This window comes from Mesoplodon bidens (genome assembly GCF_964165515.1).
Source record: "Mesoplodon bidens genome assembly, chromosome: 15".
NCBI classification, from domain to species: Eukaryota; Metazoa; Chordata; class Mammalia; order Artiodactyla; family Ziphiidae; genus Mesoplodon; species Mesoplodon bidens.
In genome coordinates, this window is record NC_138171.1 from 11,406,483 (window position 1) to 11,428,591 (window position 22,109).

Genomic DNA, 22,109 nt, shown 5'->3' on the forward strand with positions numbered 1-22,109 from the left:
TGTTATTGGGTTTTATTATGAATGAGGGTAGAACATGGATCAGACTGTGCCTTTCTCCCTTGGATGGGAGATTTTAGCCCAATTACAAAACCCAATAATCCTCTTTAGACATGAGAAGAATTTCAAAGGAAACTGCATTCATCAATGTGGCATTCAGTCATTTTATAAAATAATGGATTTATGCCCACACAGGGTGTTTTATTCTTTTTAAGGACATAATGGATTTTTAAAGTTTTGATTTGAGTTAATATGAAAATTTAAAGTTCTGTCTCACTTTTAGATAAGGGGGATCATGGAACATATATGGCTACCAAACCTAGCATGAGTGGGATGTGAAGCCCCCATTTTTCCAGCAAAGTTGCCCCAGTCTCCTGGCTCCTCGTGTGACCACGTAGGTGTAGGGTGTTAGATTCCAATCATGCTGTAAGGCTATGTGGTCTAATCAGCGCATTTTACAGATCCTGAATGTTACCTCCTTCAAGGTCCCACAACAGTCAAAGGCAGACCCAGAACCCAAACCCTGTCCTCTTCTTCCATCACCTCACAAGTCTCTGGGGGGAGTTGGTTAAGGGTGGGTGGCAGGGCAGCCTGGGACTAAAGCTTTGAGACAAAGGCCCAGCCTTTATGAGTAAAAGGCTCTATCAACTAAGGGGACAGGGTGGGGAAGGTTTCCTATACGCAGCCAATCAAAGCCTTGCTTCAGTACATCTCATGGTCAGTCAGACTCTTTTAAAAATCCTCTAGTAATCAACCATACCCTTTTAGCCACTGGCTTGTAGCAAGAGTTCCAAGCCTCTATGAAAGAATCTAATTTACTTACTGGAAAAGTAGAGACATCACGAAGCAAAGGAATCAATGATTTTTAAAAGAATGTTACTATGCTTCAAAGTGTCCAACTACCAAAGTACGGAGAAAATATTTTTTTGAAATGTAGCCAAGTGTAGAATATAAACTGAGTCCTACATTCAAACTCTGTGTTTCTAGAAAGCAGATGTCAAAGGATATAAAGCAAGCTGTGAACAAGAGACTAAAATTAGCTCAAACCACAAATAACCTAACATACTTATCACACTTCCTTATGATCAACCTACAAAAATCAAACATTAAAAGCATTTACAAAACTAAAGGTGTGATGCCAATTTAATCCTTTAACTTCAGCTGTATCCTTTCTTCCTTCTGGCATGTAAACATTACCAAAGAATGACATTTTGTTAATTTGAAGGCAAGTACAAGGGAAACCATTAGCGCTAACTTTTGCCCTGTAGATAAAATAGCATGTACCATGCAGTTCTTAAGCGGTTAGAATGGTAACCACCTCCTCAAACTGAGGATAGGAAATTTCAGATGATGGACCACACCCATCTCCAAATGCGCTTCTCACAGAGAGCTAGGGACATACCAGACTCCTACTTCAGACCAAAGCTTGCCTCCATCTCCTCAAGCCGTTTATTTCCTACTTCCAAAAGCAACATCTTCCAATGAACAAAGGCTGTTGGGAAACACAAAAGTTTTTGTCATAAAGTAGTGGAACATGTTGCAAAAGGAAGCTGAGTTGACAAATGTGGGTTCATGCAAAAAAAAAAGGTACTAGTTTGTTAAACTTCAACTACTTTTACCATGATTCTCTCTGCGTGATGATTACGTTTTTGATAAGTTTTCTGGGGAAAGTTCAAGCTCAAAAAGGATGGAAACGAGTGGTTAAGAAACGATGAGTATAAATCCTACCAGCTGCTACTGTGCACTCTTCAATACTAAAACTCTCAAAAGCATTCTTATCAGTAAGTAGAAAAACAAGGGACAGTAGCAGACCTGGGTACTATGACAAGAACAGGTAAAATAAAATACTGCTAATGACACTAATATTCCTAGGATATATTAAGAAAAACTGTTAGTGGGACATGAAGGAATATTTAAATACACTTAGAAATGGTGCCATGATAGGTACATAAAGGACCCATTAAAACGCGGCACATCACGGGGATGTGGATTCTCAAGGATGGTTCATGGGAGATGTGGACCAGCTAACCCTCAATCATGGCCATATCACCCGGTGTGCTGGGGACTGCTCCAGAAATGTGGCTTTGTGCCTGTCAACCTGATGTGGCTTAATGCAACTTCCTGATACTGCACCACTCTGCTTCACCCCCTCACCCCACCTCCGAGGATGATCCAAAAGACCCTGGCAACTGGGAGGTGGTATCCAGGTGGTGGAGAACAATAATGGCAATGCTCTTAACTGTAAGATGCTGTCAAAATAACGTTTTGAATCAGGGTAAAAATAAAGCAAAACAACAAGAACAACAAAACACACAAAACAAAGTATCCTCCCTCTGAAACACCCCTGAATATCTTCTTAGAGGCCTCTTTTCTCTGTGCAAAAGTGAGCCACACAAATATTTATGACCCAGTTAGGCACACTTTGCCTTTATCCTTATAGAAGCAAACCCAGCCCTGACTATTTGAATAGCGAAGCAATACAAAATCTAAAAGAGATAAATATAACAGTGACAAATGTTTAAGCACCGAGGGAATGTAAAGCTAATTTACCGTATTATGCTAAATGCAGCTTGCCTATTTGTTCTCTTGAGTGAAGTTATATTCAGAAGTGATTTCATGTGCAGACATTTTTAAGTAACCCCCTGTTCTTCGGAGAATTCTAACTACTCGGAGTAACTACTTGATGTCCACCTTCCTGTAAGCAATTCACTATAGTGTATAATTCTCTGAGTAATCAGTACTCATCAGAATAAAAACTAGCTAAGCTGTTCCCTGGAACTTAGCGTGGCATTTTTTAAATGAGGCTCTTCAAAAGGAAGAGATGCACCAGTAACAAAGCCATTAGGTAAGGAAAAAAAAAAGTCAGGGGAAAAAATGTTTCATAACAGAGTAACAGAGATAAGGGAGTTTTCCTTCTCTAATCACTAACTAATAAATTTTAAAAACACAGTTTTGGAAACCTAGTTTTGCTATGCTCATCTTATCTTTGCAAGTGGTGTCGCTTGCCCACAAAAGCCACAAACACAGCCGAGGCTTTTCCTTCTTCATCTGTAAAAGAAAACGTGCCTCAATCAGTCTTTGGGAAGAAAGCTCTGCAAGGAAAAGAGAAAGAAGCCTAGGACACAAGTCCACTCGAGCCCAAAGGTTTGCTTCAACAAGCAGTTAACCCTTAATAAGGACTCAGAATTTCCTGGCACACTACTAGATTAAGAGTAGTAGGGAATCTGTATATTTTCCAGAGAAAAATATGGACCTTAAGTGTCCCTGTGCTAAGAAGCCACGTTTGTGATTCCACGCTGTAGAACTTCTTAAGCACCAATTCTGTCTAATTACCATGGGGTATCCGTAAAACTTTACAAACAGCGTTGGTAGAATCATAAGCATTCAAAACTGCAAATTGAATCAGGTCACAAACTGAAAAAAACAAAACAAAACTGAAAATCATTTATCAGTAGTTATTTTTGTCTGCAGTGTGACTTGTACCACCTTCCGAAGATCAACTGATTTGGGGGGGCTTGACTTTTCTTTGGCTGTTTGTTTCGGGGGAAAAGAATCTTCCATGGGAAATGGTCTTGTTCCTAGCTTTCAGACGTCCACAATTTACAAAACTGTCAGTAAGACCCTTGTGATACGTCAAGCTGCCTTGAGGAAGGAGAGGGCAGGAGCTGGGAAACTGTGAAGCCCACTTCTACAAAGTGAAGCATTATTTCTAAAATGCTGGAGCCTTAGGTACTTTCTTCTCAAACGCGGCAGCTGTTTGCTCTTCAAATGAAGTTTGTCTGCTCTTCAAATGAAGTTTAGACCAGATGTTGGTTTCTTTCTAAAATTACAACATAAAGGGCAGCTACTCTTTGTGTACCTAGCTGGGGTTGAATCTTTCGTAAATTCTCGAGAATCAGTTCCTCTATCTTTACAGGAAAAACCACCCAATTGCTACTCAGAGAAAAACTGCAAGCATAACTCATATGTCAGTGCCACTCGTTTTCCCACATTACTAAACCAAAGGAACCCAACTTATTAAAAATGTTCAACGCCTCCTGGGAAAAAAAGATTCAATTCTTTTGAATCTTTATACTCACCAAACTTTTACACATTTGTGAGCCTAACTGTACCCACCGACACCGACGCACCTTACAAAATTGAGTAACCACAGCAGTGGTTACAAGGATTACTTCAGGAACACCAAACTCTCTTTGTGAGCACATTAAAGACTTTCATTACTTGATGAGAACTCAGTGATCAGTTAGCCAAGGATCATTTTTACACAGGAAGGGACTGAAGCCCCAAGAAAGGAAGGGACCCACTCAGCCTAGTTAGTGTTAGAGCTAACTAGAGAAAAAGCAAAAGATTAAGCTGCTCTCTTGGCCAGAAGGGTGATCTGATCAAAGGCCAAAAATGTTTGCCTTTACCATTTATACTTCGAAAAGAAATCACAGGTTTTATAAGGGTTGTTACTTTATGGAGAACCATATTTTTAATCCCACAGTCAAAATATATTTTACAAACCAGCTACATGCAAAGCCCTTCTAGAAGGCATGTGAGAACAAGTCAAGAGTGATGAGAACAGAGTAATTCAATAATTCTTAGAGAGACAGATATATCACCTCCAAGTTTCCTATTCAGTTCGCCTCAGGCCAAGTACAAATTTGTTGTTAAATTTAAAGTTCCTGTGAAACAAACTGGGCTTCCTACTGGGTAAGCATCCAAGCTTTTCTTCCAAGCCACCACAGCAGGCAATACCAAACTGCCTCATCAAGCCATGGCTCAAATTGTACTGGTTTTCTCTGAGAGTGGCCTCTGCTATTAGTACTAATGCAGGCTCATCTTTTTGTGTCTACCATTCCTCCTCCCCCAGAATGGGAGGTGGGAACTGTGACTTGTCTTTCTATTGTCAGGGCCTGGGGCAAAGTGCTGACAATCAATTCAACCCCAACATTTCTTAGGCACTTTGTGCCCGGTGCAGAGGACACCAAGATGAATGAGAAAGATGGAAGAGCTGACTTCCATAGTTTGGACCCTACAGTAGATGGACCCGGATACAAAGGAACAGCTCCCAGGAGAGCAGGGCTTTAAAAGAGATAGGTATGAAGGTGTATGTAAGCACACAAGTGAGAGAGCCAAAATCTAGTGCAAGGGGGCACACATTTGAGCTGTGAGGCGCAAGCCAGAATGAGTGGGAAAGGCAGCCTAAACAAAGTGTTGAGCCAAAGTACAAAGGAATGAAAGAGAAGGATGAGTCTGGAGAACACTGCACCTGCTCGTGTGGCTATAGAATAAAAGGTACACAGGAGGGGATGGCTGGAACCTGGCTGCCATGCCAAGGAGCTTGGACCTTACAGATAAATGAAAGCATAGAAGTAAACAGAGGAGTGACAGACTCAGGTCTGTTTTTAACACAATTACTCTAGTGATAATGTGAAGAATATACACAGTGGGGCAGGGGGGAGATGTGGAGAGATTGTTGAGGGACCTTATTAATAGGCTTCTGGTTTCATTAATTTCTGCAATGTGAAACCAGAAGTGACGGCGGTATTATAAGTAAAATTTGAGAACCTAGACCACTGGGATGCTAGGAAGGACATCATAGTGACCAATCAATGAGATGTGGTAGAGGGAATCAAGAACCATTCCAAAGTCCCCAGTACTCCTGGATATTCAAAACATGCACCAAGTGACTGGTACCAAACTACATTGTCTTGGACACAATGACCCTGCTGGACTTCCCCTTTTCCTAAACATGGGCAGTACAAAGAAACATGCCCAGACTATTTGTAGTCAGTATTAGTTGGTTACCATGAACAAATTAACATAAACACTGTAGGGAGGGACGCCAGCTTGTGCAAAATACACATGAGCTCAGGGTGGCTTATGAAAAAGTACCTGCAATTAAAAGCACAGCATAAGACAAAAACTGCCCAAAGGATTCTGCCATCTAAAAGGTCAGAAAATAGACAACTCAAAAAAAAGAGAAAAGGTAAAAAGAAAAGGCACAGTTATTTCAGTAGTTATGAGTCTGACAAAATCCCTACAGGAAATTTTAAAATTTATTTCTATCATGAAATTCAGTATACATTCAATTACACTACTCAATACCAGGCATCTTTTTAAATAGGTTTGGGGGAGTTATTCATGCTAAAATGCAAAATGCAGGGGCTTCTCTGGCAGTCCAGTGGTTAAGACTCCACGCTTCCAATGCAGGGGGGCAAGGGTTCGATCCCTGGTTGGGGAACTAAGATCCTGCATGCAGCGCAGCGCAGCCAAAAAAAAAAAAAGCAAAATGCACTGGAGGGGCCTTGGAGCCCAATGGTAGATAACTGGCAACCGAAAATCATGTGCATTACCATTATCCCCCAGCTGACTCTTCAGAACCATCTGATATAGTTTATGACGTACTTCCAAAAGAACCAAAGTATTCCTATAAATATGCCAGTGATGTCAAACAAATAATGATAGCAAAAAGTTCTTCCCTCCACTATTTCTACTTGTGCCCCCAGTTAATCTGAGTCCAGACAATTACAAACATCTTTGCACCATTTCCAAAGTGGTGATCAGACACCTAAATTTAGTTCACTCAAACCAGGGCTACACAAGCACATTTAGATCTAATGGGTCACTCAAGATGACTAGAGCTTCCCATCCTCTCCGTGTCACTTCCGCTTGTCTTTCTTTTTTTTAAGTGAAGTGAGTCATAGTGTATAGATCTTTCTCCTCTGCACAAAACACAGTTTTTCTCTGAAGAGAATGGTATTTATATAAAAATTACTGGGAAATTTTAATATTCACCTTGGACTGTAACAAAATAAGCTGTATACAGCAGTAAGGAATTTTAGTGAATTATTGTTATAACATGGTTTTAACCTAGTCAGGCATTAGATCGTATTTCATAATGAAAGCAGCTATAAAAACAAATGTCAATTGGAAGAGTGGCCCGTATTACAAAGCCCGCCTCTAACATAGAATAAATCTTGCCTTCAAGTCACAAGCTATTGTTGCAATCTCCTTTATCTGAAACAATCAAATCATTCATACTGAAAATTAGTGAACAGTGTCAGAGAATCAAAGAATTAGAGATGAGAGAGATGGAGAAACACCTGACCCAAACCTTAAACTACAAATGGAGGGTAGTTTTTCCTATTTTCATTCATTCAAGCCCTCTCTTCTCTCATTCTAGCTCCAAAAACCAATCCCTTTGCCCTATCTGTGTTCTCTCTTCTCTTTTGGGCACTCCAGGCTTGCTAAGTATTACTTCCACTTTTCAAACCAGACATACAATCATTTAAATGATAGAAAACAATTTTTTAAAGCCATCTACACATGCTATCAAAGCTGACTTTTTATAGACCTAAATGCTAATACTAATAATAGATATACTAATATACTAATACTAATAATAGATACTAATAATAGTATCTATGCTATCTATTAGCATTAACAACTATATAAAAACAGTTATGCTCACTTTATCAAATTGACCTAGCAGAGACTCTTCGCCTGAAACATTTGTTTTCTAAGCCGCCTCATTCCCCGGCATTCAAGTCTACTTAATCCTTTGTTCTTTTCCCAATTGTTTCCAAGTTTTTACATCTTTTTGTTCTAGTTAGAAGTTAGTATAGTGAGAAATAACTGCACTGCTTTGTTTACAATATGTTAAGCAAAAATTACATATTATTTTAAAAATCACAATAGACTAAGCAAGCTCAAAATGACTCTGTATAAGGCTGCCTTCACTGTGACAGGCTACAAAATATTAATTTTTTTAACTTCCATTTTCTACCCACCATAAACACATTTCTTTGAATTCCTGAAAAATAATGGTTTTCGTAAATTGACACACACTTTGGAAGATCTGCCACTTTAGACTCAAGGTCATTTGAACTCTACATTTTTAAAAAAATGCCAGAGTTTGCCACTTTCAACATCAAGAAGGAAAAGAGCGTCTGATTTAGATTTTGTAAAAGAAAAATATCTGTACTGCAGAGGTGAGAAAGCCCATAGTGGATAATTCTCTAAGATAAAGGAAACCACCTCTAGAAATGTGACAATCGATTAAGGATCTAGAGAAATCTCAACATACAGCGATCTCGACCAACTCCTGGGGTTCCAAGGTGGTAGACAAACATAAGAACGATGAGGGAAATTAACTGAAGACCATGCGCCATGCTAGTGACTTGCTTAACATAGTTTTAACAGTGCTTGGGTGACAGGTCTCCCACTCCTCCCTAAAACTGTAAGTAATCAAATTCAAACAGGACTTTTTATAATATGAATTTGCTGTTGCCAACTGAGTCAGCTTCAATATAAAAGATTCTCCCCAGTACCTCCTGGAGGCCACCCCTACTTGTGATGGGGTATGTCATTATCAACTCCAACACTTCAGACCAAGAATTTTTTTAATTTAAAACCACTTTAGACTCTACTGTATTCAATCTGATGTAGAAAATTTGTCTACACATTCTCAAAGTCACTAGTGGGATTCATTCAATTAACTCAGAGAGACTAGACACGGAATACAAATTTTATATATTGATCGAGCGTACTTATACAGATTAGAGTGGTTCTAAACATTAGTCTATCAGAAGCTAATGTACATTACAGTGCAAGTAAAAAGAATCCTGTCAAATAAGCTTGATGAAAATCCACATGAAACCAAGCCTGCCAAAAAAAGGCTTTTGTTAGTCAAGCATACCAAAGAACTGCTTAAAGCTTTTTTCCTTTTTAAGTGGAGCTCAAAATAGATTTTAATACTACCAGCTGATGGATCTCACAATTTGCCTTTTGAGCCTACAAGCCGAAAACAGCCTTCTCCCTTTACACAAGTAACAACATCTCTCTATTCTGTACATTGTTTATTTAAAATACCGAGTGTGGTTTTGGTTAATCCTCACAACCCCCGCGATGACATTTAATCGGGAGCACATATTTCCTTCACAGGATTTAGCTCTTGTGAAAGCAGACCTCTTCATCTTTTTAATCTGATGATGTAGAGAAACCCTACCTTCCGAACTTTTTATTTATGAATCACCATAACCCACGAGGAGATGAGGACTGGGAAGACACCATCATCTCAACCATGACCAAAGGATAAGATGCTCATCGAGAGAAAGATGCTATTTTAGAGAGAGTAAAAACGTTAACCTCCCCTGTTGCCTGCCTGACACGGGGTAATACTCTGGCCTCAGTGGAGTGGGTACTCCAGACCTCCTGGCTGGAAAGCTCTTTAGCCTGCTGCTCTCAGGGCTTAGCTCACAGAGCAAGTATCTCTTCCTCTGACAGATCTTCCCTGATCCCCTTCTCTGAGGCAGGCCATCCTCCCTGAAATCACTCTCTACCCCGTTATGTTTTGTTTTCTTCATAGCACTTGTCCCCATCTGAAATTGTCTGCTTATGTGTTGGACTGCCCCCTATTCGACTCTAAGCTCACGGGGGATAGGATCTTGCCTGTCTTGTTCAGCAAACACTACCTCCAGCGCCTCAGCAGCGCCTAGCACGGAAGAGGCACGTCAATTCAGATCCATTAAATGAATGAACAGGAAGGGGGAAGGGACTGTCATCCTTGGGACTCGACGCACAGAGACCAGGAGAAAGGAAATGTAAAGGAGGGAGGGGGGAGTAACCCTTTCCCCCGGGGAGACAAAGGAAGACAGCCTGAGGTGGTCCAGTCTAGAAAGGAAGTAGTGGGGGTGTTCTATCCACCCCAGGGGACAAAGAGTGGACAGGCAGGGGGGCGGGGTCGGGGTGCGAGGCTTCGCGCTGAGAGCAGAGACTGGCGGCTTCCAGGCTTGAGAGGTCACCCGGGCTGGAGGATATGAGGTAGGTGGGGGATCAAAGGGGACTGCGAGGCCGGGGAGAGACGCAGGCCCACCCGGGGGACAAAGAGAGAGGCGGCCGGCCTCTGCCACCGTCGGATCGAATCCTCACGGAGCAGGGCCCAGGCGGAGGACGGGACCCAGAGGGAGAGCGGGGCCTGGGGGTCTGAGGGGAAGGTTCGCGAGGCCTAAGCGAAGGGCCTGCCGCGCTCTGGGGCGCTCCCGCACCTGGTAAATGGCCGCCCAGCTCCCAGCCTTGTCGATCTGCTCGAACTCCTTTTCCATCTCCATGGCGGGCCAGGGGGGCTGCTGCGCCTCCTCCTCGGCCCACTGTGCCGTGTGCCGCTCTAGGCCGCGTCGCGCTCTCCGCACTTAGTCCTGCTGCAAGCCGCGACTCTCGCCGCTACCGCCGCCCTAGCCGCCGCTGCTTCTTCATGTCAACCCGGCAGCCGGAAGTACGCACCGCGCTGCCGCGGGCTCCGCCCCTCAAGCGGAAGGACCAATCAGTGCTCAGGACTGTCGGCTAGCAGTTCCGCGGGGCGGAGCCGGGGGAGGTGCTGGGGGAAGACATCTTGCAGCGTGCCCTCCCTCCTCCCCTCCCATCCCGGTCTACGGGCTTGGGCGTGGCGCGCGCCCGTTGCCTAGGCGACCCCGGGAGCCCCGCCCACGGCGCGTGGGTTTGCCCGGCTGCCACCGATCTTGAATTGAAGCATCGACGCGGTCCGTTGAGTCAGAATGACCTTGAAGCAGTCATGCATCTTTCTTGCAGCGCCAGGGCCCAGGCCTCAGTGCTCCAAGGTGTGTGTGTGGGGGGTTACATGCTCCCCTTCCAGGCTCCCGCCTCTGGCCAGATGTCCACCCTTTTTTCGTGAAACTTAGAGCTTCATGATTTACCAGGCTGCTGGGGAAGGCCCACCACTCTCTGAATGTACTTTGCGTTTGGGGTCTCCTATCCTGGGCACTGCAGAAATGAATGGATTGGGGTCTTGGAATGATTTTTAATATTTCCCAAAGTAGCAAGGAAGTCCTGCTCAGAATGGACTCAGTGGAGCACAGATTCCATGGTGCATTAGTGTTGAATAATGGCAGATTTCTGGGCCCACTTCCAAAGGATTCGGATACAGGAATCTGTATTTTTTACCAGTAACCCCAGCTAATTCTATACCTGTGGTCCTTGAAGCACACATGAGAAGGGCTGGTCAGGTGGTTTTCCTGCAGGTTGTACTTTAAGCCATTCACTTTTGGGTCGGGCTCATTATATGAAGATTGTGAACTCCATGGGGTCAGAGACCCTAGAGGACAGAATCATCTCTGTTCAGTCTTCCCACCTCAAGACTACCCTGAGAAGCGGTGTTGAATTCCAGCTCACTCCTTGAGTGCTTGTGGCAGGCACTGTGCCTGGCATTCCAAGTACATTTTCTCATTTAATCTCTACGACAACCCTACAATATAGGCACTTTTATTATTCCTATTTTATAGATGAGGAAACTGAGGCACAGAGAGGCAAAATCACTTGTCCAGAGTACCTTTGCACATTGGTATGGAAGCCAGGATTCTAACCAGTCTTCAGGGGAGTGCTCACTTTGGAGACAGGCTGCCTGAGTCCACATTGCAGCTCTACTAAATACTAGCTGCGCAACCTTGGGCAAATTACCTAACCCCTCTCTGCCTCTGTTCCCTCCTTTGTAAAATGAAGATAATGAAAGTACCCACCTCATAGGGTGGTGTGAAAATTGAAAGAGTATATATAATGCTTTCAGTCTAGTGAGTGGATCAATAAATATGAGCCCCCATTATTACATACCTTCAAATAATAGGAAATGGGAGGTAAATCCTTGTTGAATAAATGCAATTGGTTTGATAGACAATGTCTTTAGAAACTGAGTATTCCATGGAGGGGGAAATTAACAAAAGATGCCCCTTCGGGTGAAAAGTTTGGGAACCCCACACTTGGAAGCTGCCTAATATAAGTCTTAGCCATTTAAGTGACTCTCCAGGTTCGTGTACTCTTCCTGCCCTTGTCTCTTTGAGGGCTAGTTTATCTGGAACTCACAGAACTCAGAGCTCCTTGTTGGGGGGCACAGAACAAGCCTGGTTCATTCTTCTCACTGTGGGCTGACCTAAGTAAGCAAATAAATCAAATGCCCATCTGGAGCCCAAGTGGCCCTCATGCCTGCAGGGAGTACCACCCAGTGACTGGAGCGGCCTTTGAGTGGGGCCAGTGCTATGCACAGGATCTTGATGAAGGAGTGGAGGTGGGTGTGTGCATGCAGAGTCCACGTGTGTTTAGTGGATGTATTAGTTACCTAGGGTGGCCGTAACAAATTACCACAAATGTGGTGGCTTCAGGCAACAGAAATATATTTTTGAACAGTTTTGGAGGCCAGACGTCTGAAGTCCATGTGTTGACAGGGCCACACTCCCTCTGAAGTCTCTAGGGGAGAATCCTTCCTTGCCTCTTCCAGTTCCTGGTGACTTCAATTGTTCCTCAGCTTGCGGCAGCAGAAATGCAGTCTGTGTCCGTCTTTATGTGGTTTTTCTCCTCTGTCTCCTCTTCCAGCTGTCTAATCTCCCTTGGCCTCACTCTTTCAAGAATACCTGTCATTGGATCTAGGACCCACTCTAATCCAGGAGGATTTTGCATTGCCAGGTAATCCAAGATGATCTCATTTTGGGATACTTAAATTAATTACGTCTGCCAAGACCCTTTTTCTGAATAAGGTTATATTCCAGGTTCTGTGGGATAGGACTTGGACATATCTTTTTTGAGATATGTCCCCCACTCAACCTACCACAGTGGCAGAGGGTGAAACTTTGTCACAATATTGGTCCTGAATGAAACCCCTAATTTCAGGTATCAGCTAATCACTATTATATCCATTCTTCACATAGCAGCAGCCAGAGAGCGCTTTTAATTTTTGGATCATGAAACTCTTGTAGGTAAAACCCTCCAATAGTTTCCCATCCTTCTTAGAATGAAACCCAAATAAGTCCTAACCCTGGCCCACCTCCCCAACCTTTCTCCTTTTCTTGTACTCTAGACCAATCCTCTAATTCATTGAATGAGTTTCTACCTCAGGACCTTTGCACCAACTGTTCCTGCTGCCTGGACCACTCTTCCTGCAGATCTTGTCACCCTTCAGGTCTCGGGTCAAATGTTACCTCTGCAGATAGGTCTCTGACCGCGGTCTCTAAAATAGCCCCCAGCCACTTTCTACCGGTGACCTTGTTTTTTGCATCACAGTGCTCATCTCTAAAATCTCCCTCTTTATTTGTTGGCTTGTTTCCTTTTCCTGCCCCCCACTATAGTGCTCCAGGAGGGTAGGGACCTCGACTTCTTGTCTGTGTCCCAAGCCCCTGATATTGCGTTGGGAGGAGGGACTTGAGGTGCTGGAATCTTCCGTGGCTCTCTAAGGCTTGGCTTTCATTTGTCATGCTCTACCAGTTCTCTGCCAAGTCCTGGCCTAGAACCAGCCAAGCCTTGGTATCCCCCAGAGCTGTGATGGTGGTGATTGGGAATCTTTTAGTGATGACTGGTTAGAAAATAAACACATGGCCATGTGTCATGATAGCTAAAACCTTTTCTTGGCAGGCCTGCCTGAGGAATGGTCTCAGGTGGTTTCTTGGGCCTTTCCTTCACAGATTTAGCTAATGGAGCAAATCAATGACCCATTAAACTTTTTTAAATGTCCTAAAGAGTTGTCAGTAGAGAAGGATGGCTGTTTACCAAGCCTCCAATGGATCATCGACTCCTAACTTAGCAGTGTCAGCAAGCTTCCTGGTAAAAATCCGGCTTGGTCTTTTTTCTGGGAGAGAGACCAGTGTTAAGAGCTTGGAATTCAGAGAGAGACCAAAGTAGTCTCTGATGAGATGTCACTTCCTCGGAGAGGCCCCTTCTGATGCCCCCTAATAAACAGTTCCGTGAGTCTGTATCCTTTTTCCTTTTTAGAACTTATCAGGCATTTGAGGACATATTTTCTCCCTACTGTGACCATGTAGTATTATGTCATGTGTTCGTTTTATGTGTTATCGTCCATCTCTACCACTAAATGTCAACTTCATGAAGAAAAGAGATTAAGTCGATTTGGTTCAGTGCCGTCTTCCTTGAGCTACAGGTCATTCCCAGATGGGCCACAAGTCCTTGGAAGATTCCAGAAATCAAGATGACAGGCCTTTTTTCTCCCTCATAGACTCAGACCTCCAGGGTCCTCAGGGTCATCCAGCTTGCTCTACCAGTGAGGACACATAGCCCGGAAAGGCAGTGGCCCTTCCCTCTGAGGTTCACAGCTGCTCTCCTAAAGAAGTTTGGGCGCCTTGACTGGTTGGCTGATTTGGGGTCAGCCAAAGACATCCCTGGGATGGAATAACTGACTAGGGGCAAAACCCGGGCCCACAGCACTGAAAACTGGATGCACAGAGCTTCAGCCTCCAGCCACAGACAGCGCTAGGTGTGACCTCCCAGTTTATATTTCCCAGAAGTCCTGCAAGCCTGGTGTTGTCCCATTTTGCAGATGAGAAAATGGGTAAAGAGGTGAAATCAATGAACACCCAAGTACAGAATGCTGGTCTGGGTGCAGCAGGTTAGAATCTTCTAACCCTGGTCTGCTACTTACCAGCTTTCAGGCTTTGGGCAAGTTGCTTAACCTCCTAGTGTCAGCCTGAATGCTTTCCAGTGAGAAAAACCCAACAGAAAGTAGCTTTCACAAATTAGGGAATTCACTGGCTCATGAAACTGGGAAGTCCAAAAGTGGTTTGCTTCAGGCACAGCTGCATCCAAGGGCTCAAACAATGTCATCGTGACTCTCTCTTACTCCTGCTCTCTTAGTGCTTCCCTCTGTGTTAGCTTCACTCTCCTCCCCAGGTAACCAGGATGGCCCTGGCAGCTCCAGGCTCACATCCTGCCAGTTCAGCAACCCTGATGGAAAAAGTGCTTCTTTTCCCTGTGGTCCCAGCACAAGTCCTGGCCTTGAAGTTCATTGGTCCAATTGAGTCTCACATGTCATCTCTAAGCCAATCACTTTGTCCAATGGAAATATTGGCAAATAGAGAAACCGAGGCCCAGAGAGGTCAAATTCTTAACCAAGGTCGCACAGCTCTAAGTATGGAAGTAGGATTTCGATAATAGGCAGAGTCTGGTTTCAGCATCTGTGCCCTCAGCCGTGATGCTACACAGTCTCTCCAAGAATTCCCATGGACTCTAAACAAATAATAACAATGAAGACATAATAACAGTGGTAATAATTATCACTTACAACAACATGGTGAAGCTACTACTATTATTCCCCATTTGAACTGAGGCACAGAGAGTTTCTCAGCTTGCTTGTGGTCACACAGCTAAGAAATGGGGGAGCCAGGATTTGAAAGCAGTTTAGCTCTAGATGCTGCTTCTAGTTCTGAAATTCTACGAATATATGTGAGTTCTGCACTGTGAGAACTCACAGGAAGGCTAGCAGCCCCGGAGCCCCTCACTCACATCCTCACTGGGCCCCTCCCCATCCTTGTGAAGACTCTCCCACCCCTCCACTCCCAGAAAATATTTCACACTTTAAGCTATTAAAAATAAAAACAAGGGGCTTCCCTGGTGGTGCAGTGGTTGAAGTCCACCTGCCGATGCAGGGGACACGGGCTCGTGCCCCGGTCCGGGAAGATCCCACATGATGCAGAGCGGCTGGGCCCATGAGCTACGGCCGCTGAGCCCGCGCGTCCGGAGCCTGTGCTCCGCAACGGGAGAGGCCACAACGGTGAGAGGCCCGCGTACTGCACACACACAAAATAAATAAATAAAAACAAGAATAAATACATAAATCTAATCTGGAGCTGCCTCTCCTCCAAGAGTAAGTGCCCAGGTGCGGGAGGAGCTCAGGGGGAAGTAGGGGGAATCACGTGCGTTCTGAGAAAGATGGGTCAGAGACAGGGGGTGGTTGAAGCAGGGAAACTTCAAGCAGGCAAGTTTGACCCAAGGCTGGAAACTAGACCTGGCCCCATGCTTTCAGCAAAGGAGGGTTTCCAGAGGCCACTGCTTCCTCCACCCTCCAGCTTAGGGGGTGGGGGGACACTTTGGTGGCACACACAGTGATTCTGGGCATAGGTTCTGCAATCTGGTGGACTTGGGCTTCTGTGCCCTTGGACAGGTTACTTACCCTCTCTGATTGCCAGTTTTCCATCTTTGACATTAAGACAGGGATGTGATGGCCGGACGAGATGGTGTCTGAGCCTTGTCTCTAGTTCAGGGCAAGGATTCCATAAATGAGGCTGTTGTTATTACAGTTGTGTAGGTTTCTGAGTAGAAAAAGCAGGCTATGATCTGCCTACAGATGTTTTCATAGTATATGTTGCAACCTCCTGTTTTACGTCTCTAATGTCTGTCATGCCAGTGGAGGTGAGCAGGGCCAGCTTTGTGGGTGTGTCTGTAATCTGTGCAGCTACACAGGGCCTGGGCTCAGAAGGGCCCTGCGCTTGGTTTAATGCTCTGCAGTCACCATGTCGAAATCCTTAATAATTTTGGAATCAAGGACCCTGCATATTCATTTTACACCGGGCCTTGCAAATTACGTAGCCAGTCCTGGAAGTGAGTCTAGATTTTCAAATTCTTTTATTTATTTATTTATTTATTTTTTGCGGTACGTGGGCCTCTCACTGCTGTGGCCTCTCCCGTTGCGGAGCACAGGCTCCAGACGCACAGGCTCAGTGGCCATGGCTCACGGGCCTAGCCGCTCCGCGGCACGTGGGATCTTCCCGGACCGGGGCATGAACCCGTGTCCCCTGCATTGTCAGGCGGACTCTCAACCACTGCGCCACCAGGGGAGCCCTAGATTTTCAAATTCTTGAAGTGGGTTAGAAGCAGTTTCTATCTTTGAAGATGGAAATGGTTTCCCCCCTTTATTCTGGGGGGAACTACTACTCTTGGGGGAAGTCTTAAAACAGTGACATTATTCAGATACAGATTCCCCATGTTGAGTTGTTTATTATTGTTTAGTAATAGTAAGTATAATTGCTACATGTATTGGGTGTTAACTATGGGCCCAGCTCTGTGCTAAGCTAGCGCTTTACCTTCATCCCTCTAGATCTTCCCAGGAATCCTATGAAAGGGTCTGTTATTAACCTTATTTGACAGGTGAGGAAGCAGAGTGGTTATGTCATTTGTCCATTGTCACCAGCAGTGTTGGCATAATGTCTATGAGTGGAGTGGCTCTGTAGCAATATGGCAGCCCTTTTAGAGAAAAGGAATTAACTTCTAAGCTTTCATTTAGATAAAAGTGTTCCTGGAGTCCTTGGGAGAGAGGTGTGTCTCTTGGATCAAATATTTGCTCCGGTAGTTTTTGTATTTGAAGATGGAAATGGTCTTCCATTTGAAAACTGACCGTGCAGAGAGGGAGGGGCTGGCCTGTACTTTTCCTTTCCTGTGCTGGAGGGAGGTCTATGGAGAGGACCTACACTTAGAGTGACTGAAAGCAGAGGGACCCTGACTTGGGGGAATGTGCTCACAACTCTCAAGCTGTCCTCACCTGGGCCATGGGGAAGCACACAGTGGATGGAGCTTTCCTCTGAAGGACCTGGATATTCCCGCTGCCCATATCTGGGGTAGGCTAGGAAGAGAAAGGCTCTAAATTCTAGAGAGAGGGTCAGGAGGCCCCCCTCCGTGGGAGGTAGACTGGCTCCCACAACTGGCTGGAGAGAAAGGAGGACGGAGACCGGCATAGGGAAAGCAGGATGCAGGTACATGGCCTCTAGAAACTATCTGCTTTCAATTTCATTTTGTGTTTTCCTTTTCTGCATTGTAATTCCCACCTGTTATCCTCAAGTCTTCAATAAAATGTTGTTCCCTGCTGCAAGCTCATCTTAGGTTTGGTATTACCCAGATACTAATCGTCCCCACTATCAATTCTCCTCTTCTTTCATAGAAATAGGATTGTACCTGGGCCATGGCTGCCCAGCGAAAGACTACATTTCCCAGGTTCCCTTGAAGCTAACTATGCCATGTGACTACATGCTGGCCAATAGGATGTGGGTAGAAGTGATGTGGTCCACCTCTAAATCATGCCCTCAAAGGCCCAGCGGGTGCTGGGCAGAGGGACAGGAAAAGTTCTTTCTTTTGCTTTTTACTCCATCCCGCTGCCTGGAACGTAGATATAGTGGGTTCCAACTTGGACTGTGCAGACAAGGGCAACATACAAGGGATGGAAGAGAACAAGACAGAAGGAGCCTGCCCCATCACCCCTAGACTGATCACACACAGACCGTTCCATGAGAGAGACATAAAGGGGGCTGATTTTCAGCTGATATGCACAGGTCTAGTCATCCTGGTTGCTTACAGACATCACTCTTATTGTTAAAAATAAACTTCTGCTTTGTTTAAGCCACTGTTCATGGGAGTTACAGTAATTGAATCTATATTCTATAATTAACCCAGATATGTTTTAGGGGGCTGATAAGGAGGAGGGCTGTGTACCGCCTCCAGATTAAGATGGCGCTGGGGACAGGAGCAGCATCCTGATGCAGGCAGTTAGGAGAAGGCAGACAAGGACAGTAGAAGTCCTGGGAGAGGCAGCTCACTGTGGTTGCCAAGCAGCCACAGGGATGGTCCATGGGACATATGAACATCCCTCAGAGATTCTGAGTAATATCCTGCAGAAAGAACCTGATAAAAGTTTGGTCTTGTTAGAGTCATGGGGTCTGATTGTTAGTTAGATATTAAAGGGGAAGCTGGAAATTTTGGGGACAGCTGGGGTTAGAAACAGTGCCCAGAGAATGTTAATTCCCTTCTGAGGCAGATACTTTTGGTTGCCTATCTACCCATCATCCCCTCCCCCCTTCTTCTTGGCTGACAGAGCCTACCCATTATAACAGAGGCTGAAAAAGTGAGCTATTCCTTTTCCAAGCCACCTTTGCAGTTTGAGCATGGACATATTACTCAATCCCAGCTAATGGGATGTGAGGCAAAGTCTGCCCAGAAGCTTCTGCGAAAGGTTTCTCCCTCTTGTAAGAGACACGTGGAAGGAATTGTGCCTCTTCCTCAACAAACTAAGGCTGGATGAGCACAGAGAGAGAGCCCCTGAGCCCTTGGCAAAGTCACTGAGTTACTGAACTGTCTCTGGAACCACCTAGCTCTGAACTTCTTTGTAAAGATCATAAGCTTTTTAGTTTTTTTGTTTGTTTTTGCGGTACGCGGGCCTCTCACTGTTGTGGCCTCTCCCATTGCGGAGCACAGGCTCCGGACGCGCAGGCTCAGTGGCCATGGCTCACGGGCCCAGCCGCTCCACGGCATGTGGGATCTTCCCAGACCGGGGCACGAACCCACGTCCCCTGCATCGGCAGGCGGACTCTCAACCACTGCGCCACCAGGGAAGCCCAGCTTTTTAGTTTTATTGTTGAAGCCACTTTGGGTTGGCTTTTTTATTACTTGCAGCCAAAAGCATGCTAACTGCTACCCTGTCTTTGCCTTCTGTTTCTACCTTCCTTCAGCCCTGTGGGTCTCACGTTTAGCCTCATTCCTTCCGCTGAGCCCTGGTTGCTCTGGAAGTCAAGATCTTTTGGAAACCACCTGCATCAACTTGTCACCACTTTTCTTCTAAGTAAGAATCTCCCTAGTCCCTTCTTACTTCTTAATTTCAGAACCAAGATCTGTATCTGGGTTGGGTGAAAGCAAAACTTCAGCCTTTGTACAAAACTCTATGTGGGCATGGATTGATCTCTTGTATTGGTCTTATCAGTCCGGATGTGTGTCTCTCTCAGCTGACCAGGAGCTCCTCTCAGGCATGGACTGGGTAGTATTCATCTTGGTATATTCCTAGGGTAGCTCAGGGCTGGGCAAGAAGAGGTGCTCCCCGAATGCTTGTTGAATGAATATATGAAAGAATGAATCATCTAAGTCCAATTTTATCACCTCCCTAAACAGAGCCAATTTCCCTCCCCACTGCTCTCCTACACTACTCTAGGACAAGACAGTTCTTGCAGAGGTAGAGCCAGGAAGAAGAAGTTAATCCAATTCTCAATTCCAAAGCAGTGTCTAATCCTTCTCTCCATAAATTTCCTTTAATCCACCCACTGTCAGCCTTAGCTCTGCTTCAGCGATGAGCTGACTCTGACCCAGATTGTCTCCAAAAAAGAAAAAAAAAAAAAAAGGAAGAAGGAAGAAGGGAGAGAAGAAGCTGTGTTTGTATTTAAATCAAATTCCAGAAGCGTGGAAGAACTAAAGAGAGAAAGGATTCAAGGTGGGCATTCTCTCCATCAAGACATGTAAATTCTAGCACTGGAGGTGGGACCTTTTTTTTCTCAATTCCTTTTCTAATCTCAAAATACATGTCTAATCTCTAATACATGTTTAATGAAGAAATCTTGAAAAGCACATATGAAAGAGAGGAAACTTAGTGTTTTAGTCTCACCACTTACGATGGTGACAACATTTTGGTATGCGGATTTCCACGGTTCTTTGGTTTGTCTCTGTCTCTACACCTCTATCTCCATCTTCCCCTTTCCCTCAGCCCCTCTCATCTCTCTCTCTCTCTCTCTCTCTCGCTCCAGGTCTCATTCTCTCTTTCTCAGACTTAAATGTTACCAGGTTCTTCACCCTCCAGACAGGGTCATACCCCGCCCCCATTTAATAAACACTCAGTGTGATCTAATTCCCATCTCATGATGCAGTAGGAAACCCGGTCCCCTCGGCTCCGCAACACTTTCTGAGAAATCTGAATACCTTTTCCTCAAACTCTGCTTAACCACTTGTCTCTTCTTGCTCTAAATTTTCACTTCAGTCTACTCTTCAGCTTCCCTTGCTCTTCCCGTATCAGACGGGAATGCTTTTGGCTCTAAGCAACACTCAAGCTGAAGCAGATCAGAGTTTCTTTTCCCCACAGAACGGGCAGTCTGGGGACAGGTATTCCCCCATCATGCTGATGGCCTGCACATCCCCTCAGCCCTCGGTGTTCACACCGCAGCTTTCTGGCAGAAAGCTTTCTCCGGCCACTGGAGTGGGCTCAGCGCCCCTCAGGGTCTGGCCAGGAGAGCATGACTTTAGAAACAGCCCTTGACCAAGGACAAGTGGAAGCTTGTGGGTCAGCAGCTCAACTCCTTGCTCCTCGGTGGGGGCAACACAGGGGCATGTTCTCCACGGGCTCTCAGAGGTCTCCAGTGGGGCACAGTCCCACTTGCCCCTGGTGGCAACCTGCCCCTTCCTGTCCCTGCCTCCTTCCCCCACTCCTGGACCGCTGCTCCCCAAGACCTCCTCTCAAATCACTTGCTTGCATTCGAAGCCCTGCCTCAGCGTTGGCTTCTGGAGGAACTCTGTCTCAGACAGTAGCCTTGGGCTTTTCCTTCTGTCTAACTAAAAGGCCACAAATAGAAATGTCTTCTTCAACCACGTATGACTCCACAAACTTCTGGCCTCTTTAAAAGAGCAGTGCATCCCCACTTCTAGTCCTCCAGGTATCAAATATATCGGGTCTCCCTCTAGGGCCCCACCCCTGCTACATACGCTTTTGCACCCGGCACTTTACATACACAATAAAATGATGAGGGGCTTCCCTGCTGGCACAGTGGTTGAGAGTCCGCCTGCCGATGCAGGGGACACAGGTTCATGCCCCGGTCTGGGAAGATCCCACATGCCGCGGAGCGGCTGGGCCCGTGAGCCATGGCTGCTGAGCCTGCGCGTCCGGAGCCTGTGCTCCGCAAGGGGAGAGGCCACAACAGTGAGAGGCCCGCCTACTGCAAAAAAAAATAAAATAAAATAAAGATGAAGGGGCCTTCTGAGTCTAAATTCAGAGGTCATCTAGCAGTTGGGGACAGCCACTTCTCTTCAGGGGTCCCTGTGAAGCCATTGTAGTGGAAAGGCACCCTACTCCCACTCCTACCCAGCCCGCTCCGCCCCCCACTTCCAAGCCCCTAGAGCCATAAGTCTTGCTTGAACTGGGTGTTGGAAGGGGGGAAGGTAAAGAAGAACTTTGAATCAAATTCTAGATTGAAGTTTTTTCAAGTAAATTTTTACTAAAATATAATACATAGACAGAAACAAACATATATAGAATTTCCACCAACTGAACATGCTGATGTAGCCAGCATCCAGATCAAGATGCAGAACTCTACCAGCCCCCCAGAGAGCCACCTTGTGCCCCTTTCGGTCCCATCCCCTCCTCAAGGGCTCCCACCATTCTGACTCCTAACACCGTGGGTTAGTTTTGCCTGATTTTGAACTTCGCATAAATGGAATCACGCAGGGTGTGCTCTTTCACGCCTGCCTTCTTTCAGTCAACATCACGGCTACGAGATTCATCTGTGTTGGGTCTAGCTGCAGCTCACTGGTTGAGACTGACA

At 45.4% G+C, this 22,109-nt stretch overlaps 1 protein-coding gene across 3 annotated transcripts in view; it reads right to left on the bottom strand.

The window, feature by feature from the left end:
* Positions 1-10,255, bottom strand: part of PTPN1 (protein tyrosine phosphatase non-receptor type 1) — a 68,725-nt gene extending 58,470 nt beyond the window's left edge. For 2 of the 3 annotated variants that reach the window (XM_081255470.1, XM_081255469.1), the window contains exon 1: positions 10,032-10,255. In XM_081255470.1, coding sequence (XP_081111596.1) covers positions 10,032-10,094 — 63 coding nt within the window. In that variant the 5' untranslated portion in view covers positions 10,095-10,255. Of the gene's footprint in view, positions 1-1,399; positions 1,490-10,031 lie in introns of all 3 variants that reach the window. The other variant, XM_081255471.1, reaches the window with a different exon arrangement.
* Between the last annotated feature and the right edge of the window lie 11,854 nt (positions 10,256-22,109).